Source organism: Amblyomma mixtum, chromosome 5 (genome assembly GCF_055824585.1).
Source record: "Amblyomma mixtum isolate Tamu chromosome 5, ASM5582458v1, whole genome shotgun sequence".
NCBI classification, from domain to species: domain Eukaryota; kingdom Metazoa; phylum Arthropoda; class Arachnida; order Ixodida; family Ixodidae; genus Amblyomma; species Amblyomma mixtum.
Genome location: NC_143016.1, coordinates 36,309,115 through 36,317,887, shown reverse-complemented (window position 1 = coordinate 36,317,887; position 8,773 = coordinate 36,309,115). Strand labels below are relative to the sequence as shown.

At 50.3% G+C, this 8,773-nt stretch overlaps 1 protein-coding gene across 1 annotated transcript; it reads right to left on the bottom strand.

The window, feature by feature from the left end:
- Nucleotides 1-913: 913 nt before the first annotated feature.
- LOC149341772 (uncharacterized) lies at nucleotides 914-7,109 on the bottom strand. The gene is made up of 4 exons (XM_089543952.1): nucleotides 6,431-7,109; nucleotides 4,539-4,804; nucleotides 2,153-2,384; nucleotides 914-1,093 (listed from the first exon to the last, which is right to left on the bottom strand). Exons 1-4 carry the CDS (start codon nucleotides 6,764-6,766, stop codon nucleotides 974-976), a joined length of 954 nt encoding a protein of 317 aa, XP_089400078.1. The 5' UTR covers nucleotides 6,767-7,109; the 3' UTR covers nucleotides 914-973.
- Nucleotides 7,110-8,773: the final 1,664 nt, after the last annotated feature.

The window sequence follows — 8,773 nt, the reverse complement described above, 5'->3', positions numbered from 1 at the left end:
GAGGCCATGGGGGCTTCAAGCTTGGGGTTTGAGAGTGAATGTTCCCTGCTAAAGCCCCCAGAGGGGGGGGGAGTCGACGAACAAAAGTAGTTGCTATACTGTTTACAAGATCCATTTCTGCATTACTTTCGAAACACGGTATGCCGGCCCATTTACATGCAAGAGACATGCAAAAACAGGACAGTCGTATAGAAGCCAGTCGGCCCGGCACACAGAACAAAGAAGGCGCGGAACGTGGCTACTGTGCATATGTGCGTGTTTCCGGACGTTAACTCAGCGGCACAGTGCTGTTCGAGTGACTGCATGGCACGCTAATTCGACAATGCACGCCATACTGCGTCTGTAATTCCATCAATAGCGTAATGCCGAAAAGAACTGCTCTAAAGTAGGGACGGACCCAATCACGACACGTGTCTGGAAGCAGTGCCAACGCAACAGTGTCGAAGCTAATTAAGCCACAGCCCTAACCGAAGTTATGCAGATTCAAAATGTTCGCCGTTCGAATCTCGTGTTTCGTAAGATATTGCTTGCTGAGTGGCCAGGTCTTGAGCGCTGGTCAACCAGTACAACATTGACACCCTGCTGGTAACCACGTCGGGCCCCTGCTCTGAGCAGGAAACACGTGGACGATAACAAAGCCACTTTAACGAACCGATATATCAGTGCATTTGTGCGAATCTAACGCAAGCTCATTTTTCCAATGCAAGCGCCTCCCTCGCGAACCTTCGATAAACCCTGACCTTAGCGAGCCGACCACGTAGTATGGCCGAAAACTTCCTAATCCCATACACCCACCTGATTTCCGACCACCACCTCGCTGCCTCTACCTTCATAGAATCCATACTGCACGAAAAAGTAAAAACCTCGCACACTTTTTTTATTTTCACATGTTACATGTTGCACGTGTTTTCCCACCAAGTGAAAGGAGTGAGGAAGAAAAAAAAACGCTGACAGCAAAAAAAAAAGTCCTTGTTCAGTGCATGTCATGGGCAGCCGGCGCAGTTTCCCCAGTATCCACTTCCTTCCTCTTGGCAGACCGAGCTTTGCGGCGGGACATCTTGGAACCCTCTTCGTGCAGAGACATCAGCTCCTTCTGCGGAAAGACGGGAGGAGGCAAGCGTCTCATTATTTTCGTTTCTTCCTGTACAGCCTGCACACTGACGGTCAGACTTGGCCCTTGTTCTTTTCAAAATGTCTTCGTATACAGATGTCGGCACAAACGAACAAGTTCCGTGCAGCGATTCCATTGACTCCTTTCCCGGCATCCTCTTTGGATGAAACCAACTAAAAGCGAACGTTTCCTCACCCTAAACTTACACTTGCCGGAAAAAAAAGAAGAAAAAATACGTCGAAGCAGGATCTCCCGCGGCAGCCCGAATGTCCGCGTTCAACAGATCGCGCCACTAGTGCATGCTTTCAAAATGGTGGCACTCGAATTTCATCCGTGTTCTGGCCCATAGGCTGTGATACATTTTTTCTCATTTTATAAGCACTTTGTTACTTTTACAGATATCTCTTAAAAAGATTAATTACTCCATCTTCCACATCACATATGTCCAGTATGCCCCACAAATCCTCTAGAATTACACTGTCGCAGGCTCCACTGATATCCAGAAATTCTAGCCATAGGTGTCTGTGTTCCCTTTCAGCAATCTCGATATACTGCGTCAATGGGAACAGATTGTCTTCTAACCTCCTTTGTTTCCGGAAGCCATTTTGAGGCTCCCCTTGCACCGCTTCGTTCTCCACCCATGCCTGCAGTGTGCCCTTTATAAGCTGCATCACCGCTCTACGTAAATGGCGCCACATCGCGAGAAGCGAGGCGACGAGTAAGCAACCCGATGGTTTAGAAGAACGTCAATTTGGGCTAGATGGTGCATTATTTCAGACAGAAATGGTAATAGCGCTACAGCAAGACGACCACAAGAAAGACTGACACAGGACAGTGCATGCCCCGTGTCAGTCAGTCTTGTGGCCGTCTTGCTGTAGCGCTATTACCATTTCTGTCTAAAATAAACAAACCGAGGTGCCCAAATGGGTCTCATTGCGAAGCGAGAGACGTGGCTGGCGTTGAAACAGAAGCGGTATTTTCTCGGTCGACGGCAATGAACACGCTGTGCAGAGTGAAGCAATCAACGGCAGGGGCACGCACCTCGAGCTGCTGCACGGCGTGGCGCTTGGCCTCGAGCACCACTCGGCTGATGGGGCGGCCCCCCTTCTTCATGGTGCGCCAGGCGGCCTCCATCTGCAGCTTCTTCTGGCGCAGGTCTTCCAGCCGGAGCGCCATGGTGGTCTGCAGCACCGTGGTCAGGTTGGGGCTGTCCCCGGCGGGGGAGGCGGCGTAGCTCTTGCGCCAGTGCGGGTGGCCCATGTACGTCAGAACCCTGCACCGGGGAGAAGACGCCCGCTTCTTCGTGGACTATGAGAACCCGAGGAGCAGCGAGTGCATGCTCGCCATCCCGACAAAGGCGCGTGCGCGGTCGTTGCCCGCGCAGTTGAATGTCTTGCTCCGCAAAGTTTATTTCACGTATTGGTGCTAACGGGACTAGGACAAGCTGAAGTTCGCCTGTATTGATAAATTTACGCATTCTGCCGAGAAAACGTACTATTGTCAGAGAAAATGGAGCACCTGCATGCTAGAAGAGACGAAATAATGAGTATATAGTACATATGTAATGCGAAGGCAAGATAACCGCTGGTCCTTAAGGGTAACGGAGTGGATTCCAAGAGAAGGCAAACGTATACCAGGGGGCGGCAGAAAGTTAGGTGGGCGGATGAGATTAAGAAGTTTGCGGGGATAGGGTGGCCGCAGCTGGCAAAGGACAGGGTTAATTGGAGAGATACAGGAGAGGCTTTTTACCCGGCAGTAAGCGTAGTCATAATGATGAAGATGATGTCGCCACCACTGGTCGTTTTCGCAAGCAAACTGCGGTCACGTCACGACCGAATTTTGTACGCGGAATTTTGCGGCTATAGTGTATACCGCCATTCCCTTAGAAGTAGTGCTCACGCAGTCATTTTCGCTCAAGAGTTTGAATTCAGTTGTTTCAATTCGCGAGACTGAATTTCGGTCCCGCGACCCTGGGATCGGCAGACGAACGCCAGAGCCCCTGGGACACAGCGGCGACTTTTAGGAATGAAATCTGCCGCATAAATTGTAGTAGATCTAAAATGCACTCTTACTTCAACAGCGCAATTGCCGTGTTGATGACGCGAGGTACAGTCGGCCCCACTGTTACGCGTGGCTCAATACAGGTGTTCCTAGTGGCGAAGCCATTTAGAAGTGCTTCGAGTCCGCAGCTGCCCCTTAATGCCCACTGGGATTGATGCCTATTGAACGTCTTACTGGGTCAGTACAATCGTCGTCCTTAGAACTTGCTTAGAGAATCTCCAACTAGGGCTGAAACTCTGTCAACGAACTTATAAGGTTAAGTTTTCGCATTATACCGTATAGCGTTTGCTACAGATCACAAGGCAATGTTTCAGCACACAGGCCACAGCCTTCGTGGCAAAGCAAGCCATTTAGGCCGATGTTCGGATCCTACGCGATCAGTGCACAGAGAACGCAATGGTTGTGTGCTTTGTCAATGTTGTATGTGGCAGGGCAGTATGTTCAATTGTTCATTTAGTTCAGATCGAATTGAAAAGAACGTTTTCCGTACTGAGGTTTCGTTTTTTTCGAGTATATAACGAAGCGAGCATGGTATAAAAGCGGTTATCACACACAAGGGGAATGCAACCATAGTGCATCATCCAATCTGCATGGGGTCAAAATGGTGCTCAAAAGTTAAAAAGCACCCTTCCAGTATCCTGTTGACACTACTGTCGTTCGGCCTGCAGATATATTTCGTGATTCTGCTAAACTTCTCAAGTCAAAATGACTAGAAAAGGGGCGTGCAATATGTACCACTGCATAACGGACGGCTGAACGGTGTGGAATAATTGAAAGTAAAGAACAACGATGTTTTCTTTTCAAAAGGAGTGCACAAAAACCGCGACTTCTTTTTACAATTTCATGGCTGTCGCTTGAATTTTACTCCCATCAAGGATACCTCTGCTTCACTACGAGGAAGTAGCGCATATGCCGCTCACACTACCTTCGGTATGAGCAAATTTTGTCTATGCTCGCAAACATACACTTGCAATTTTTTTAGCAACTACCGTTCGTACCTTTACGACGATTTCAAACCAGGAGGTAGTAAAGAATAATTGCACGATAAGACGCGTCTGGCCACTATTCCATCTGGAAAGGCTGCAGGTGAGAGCTGGTAGATTCGTACCCCACCTCAGATCCCTCCTTCCCTGCCATTGCGCCAATGCGCCGTCCTTCTCGTCCTCACGACAATCATAAGCCTTGGCGCGAGCTGTAGAGGAAAGTGTCGTCGAGTCACGTGCTAATTTTATAAACACGCCTGCCGGAGTAAAAAGCCGTAAATCGTTGGCACGTAGGTGTATTAGAAGAGTACTATCAACCCTCCACCTAAGATCCTGCCTCAACGATTTGTGTCACTGCTCCGAGCCCTCGCGCGTGCGCGCACCTGTAGACGTGTATCTCCCCGATGACGTCGGGGTTGTCGGCGTAGCACTTTCGGATGCGCCTCCACTGACGCAGCATACCCGACGGGATGGTGGACGTGGAGCTGGTGCTGCTCGTCGTCGTGGTCTCCGTGCTGCCGCCGGTGGTGGTCCCCTCCTCGTCCTCGTAGTCCTCCTCGTCGTCCAGCTCGTCGTAGTCGCTGCCGCTCGTGCTTGAGCGCTCCTGCTCCGCCGCCAACCACGCACTCGGGCCGCCCTGCATCGTCGGCTGCCGACGGCAGGAAATGGGCGCTGCTTATTGAGGAGCGACGAATGCAAACACGTGCGAAAAGCGCATACGTTCTGGAGCATTCTCAATCAATGTTTGTTTTATCTGTCGGGCAGGCATCTTGCATTCTGACACAACAACGGAAGCAGAAGCTGCTTTTGCGCTGACCAGTGAAAAGGTACCGAATGAAAATTGAGCGTTAAGGCGAAGATCTGAGGGTTCAAGAGGCGTGTAAGCAAAGCCAGGAAATCAAACTCCTGCGGCAGCCGTAGCGCAGCAACGTTCGGGAATCTGATCCACTGCGTTTTAGTGCGAAAGCACTATTTAACGCGGTCCCAACCAAGAATCCTTTGTGAAGCGTCGGAGTAATTCGGGTAAGCTCGGGTGAGTTCGGAGGAGCGTCACGTAAGCTGCAGCCAATGGGAGGAAGCTCGAGTAAGTTCGAAGGTGCGTCGCGCCAGCTGTAGCCAATGGAAAGGTGGCCTTGAGGGTCACATTGGCCAAATCTAGCCTAGCAACAGCCGATGCAGAAATGAAATAAATATAACCCGCGGCAGAGCGAACTGATCAGCTTCGCTGGCCACTGCACGAGAGCACTGTGCTACCGCCGCAACCGATCCCACCTCGTGTTAAACTGCAACACACACTCGCGCTGTGCACTGCACGTCGTCGTCCTCATCAACTTCCATCTGCGGCGCGAACAGATCAGCGCTTAACGCGAGTTTAATATCGTCGCCAGACGTGCCGACGACCCAGCAAAGCAAAACCATGAGCCAATCCATGAGGCATGGGCCATGTGTTTAGCCAACCAGGCAATAAACATGCTTTCGCACATCCACTCGGTTTAACTACGGTAAAACCCTACCCCTTTCTAGAGAGCAGCTCTTTATGTCGGCGTAACCGGTTGTCCAAGTAGAAGAGCTAGACGCCACCTGAAAGGTGGCTGCATGCCACGGGAAGATCCCGGAGGGTGGCCAGAAGCGTAACATGCGCCCTGCCAGCGGTGGCAGGTGGCGTGTGGAGAGCTGCGCTCAATTTTTTTCAATACCAACTATTGTAATAGTTTATCACCTTATTTTCGTTTTTGTTCGACAATCCAATATCAGCTCCATTTTAACTGAAACGCAACCGCACTAAGAAAATATTCGTAGTCTAGAAGTACAGTTCACGTGCATTGCGCAATTATTCTACACGTGTACCCACCTCGGAAGTCCACAGGAATGGTCCGATATCCTTACTACTGAGTTCTAACACCCGAGAAACACTCCCTGCTAGCACTGTAACTGTGCAGCATTGAGTGCCTGCCTGCCCTCTAAAAGGGCCCGGTTTGCACGGTACACCTATGACCGAGCACTGCTTGCGTCGCGTAAAATTCGGTAATTATTTTTAGGGGGCTTGTGATAACGACGAGCAAGAAAGCCGCTAACGCGCCTATCCTTGCCCGCAGCACTCGCCCAGAGGTAAAAAGAGCAGGCTGCAGTAACTTGATTCGTTCGATGGACACGTCACCTCATCGGCAATTCTGCCGGGGAGCCTTTCTCGCGCTCCCAGGACCCGTGTCTCCGGCTACGTTGCGCATAGCGTGGCCAAGCAAAGGCGCATGCAGCTTGGCCGGCCGCGACGTACCTGGCTCGGCTGGCTGCGGCTGCACCAGATCTTCACCGCGTCGTCGGTGTCCACCTCGGGCAGGCACATGGGCGACAGGCTGCGGTCGCCCGCCGGGTTCGCTCGCTGCTGCTGCTGCTGCTGCCTCTCCATGGATGTCGCTTCTGCTGGCTTCTCTGCTTCGGCCGCCGGCTCGCCCGTCTCGCCGCCACCGCCGATCACGACCACCTCGCAGAGCACGTCTTCCTTCTCGTCTTCGTCGGGCCAGCGCTCGCCAGCCTGCCAACGGCTCAGGTGCTGCTGCAGCCTGTCGCGAGAGGCGACCGCTGTCGCCGGAAGCGACTGGAGCAACCCCATGCCTCGACGGCCAGGAGGTGAGGGACACACGGTGACGACCGCCCGACAGTTTGATATCCTCCGCGGAATGCCTGTGGACGCCTGCCGGCTGCAGAGTTCGTTCGTCTCCCTAAGCCGAAGCAGGGTTGACCGACTCCTAAACCCGCTTTATAAAGTTGACCGCTATAGTATCAAACCACTCACTGCAGTCTCAAATTCCACTAAGCACCGCATTAAGACGAGAGCTACTTATCTCTCGGGATCCGAGCGGCTTGGACAACAAGGAAAGAAAATGCGTCGAACACCTCTTTCTCGCATCGCATCCCGAGAAGTGGCTCTGCACGCGGTGGTTCTGCCGCACGTGGCAGACTCTCTTTCTGCAACTGCCCAATCACGCGCTGATGTTCACTCACGCGCGTTCGATCGAAGCGCTAGCGCTGCCGTGCACTGCGCACAGTGCACTGATGCAACCGAAATGGGGCGAGCGATGCAGGCAAGCAGGCTCTTCACCACAAATAGCTCCCGTTGTATGCGTGTTTGCCAAGAGTCTGTCTTACTTAGCTTGAAAGAGTGTGAAGCTGCCGATGCCCATTTGAAAAGAAATTAGATGAAATGCCGAAGGGAAGGGGTGTGGGAGACATCTTTATTTTATTGCTACCGGGCAGGAGTGGATTGAAATAAACTGCATCCGGGACTGTCCGAGAAAGGGCACAGCCGCTTTGTCTGCGTACGCGACAGTATCTACGATACTTTGCACGTGGCACACCATACCTTTTTCAGGCATCGTGTGAACGAAGTTGGAACACCGTCGCGTGATGCGGGACGTGACTCTATCCGTCCTACGCACTCTGGACTTGTCGACACCATCGCACACTTGACCCACATCGCGAAGTCGAAACACATGTCTAATTCGAGGATATATACCTGGCTAACTCACTCACTCTACTGCACCCACTAGACGGATACCATAGAGTCAAGTTCATGTGGCCATTATATACCGACTTCCCATGAGTGATAGGGGTGAATGGGTAATAAAGCTTTTAACAGAATAATGTGACTGTGCAGGCCATCTGTGGCAGGCACAATCTAACAGATTTATTCCACAATATAGCTAGCTCTGAGACACAACGCTGGAAATATATTTACGATGTTGTTTTATAGTTATGTTTTTCATAGTATAATAAGATCTAGAGCACAATATTAAAACAATGTTCTGTTTGAACGTCAAACTAAAAGCAGTGAAAGGACATTGAGAAGCTCAGCAGAAATATTATCATTCATAGATTGGTTTTTAAAAAAAAATCACAGAGAGAAAAATATCAGAAAATTACTGTTATATACCGTGATGTTCACAAGGAATGTAGAACAAATGCATCAAAACAAAAACAGGAATGCAGGAGAACAGTAAAGTACTGAATGCACAGGAAGTCTCACAAGCACTAGATTACGAAACAAGAAGCACACAATGCACATTCGATAATTCATAAGGGCTAGAGAACAAAAAAGAGATAATACTCGCAATCGCGAGCAATGCATACAATGACGAACATCACAGCACGAAGGCAATAGAACAGATAGAAGAAAAAACTGCCAGAATGACTGTAGTAACGTTCTGACCTTGTATTTAGAGTCTGTGTGAAATGATTTTAATCGAAATGCTATTGACAATTTTCAGCACATAGGCACACTTCCTTGCGTTACCGTGCCTGGTTGAGCTGCGCGGTACAGCATTGTGTGACATGACAGCTTGGAAGCCTAGGATAACGTTTTAAATTAAGAATCCCAGAAGTGTCTTAAAGTAACTGTTTCATAAAAAAAAAAGATTAAAAAAAAACAGCAGGCTGTGGAAGAATTATAACAATAACAATACCTTTATTACCACCATATTTAATTACAATCTTCATCAGGCCCCTCTAAGTCAATAGCGGTTTGTGGGACTTGGCCCGGCAAGCATGGACGCGTGGTGTTCGGCTGCGGCCATAGCTTACTGCTCGAATGCAGTGGCCAGAGAAGCTGAACTGTTCGCGA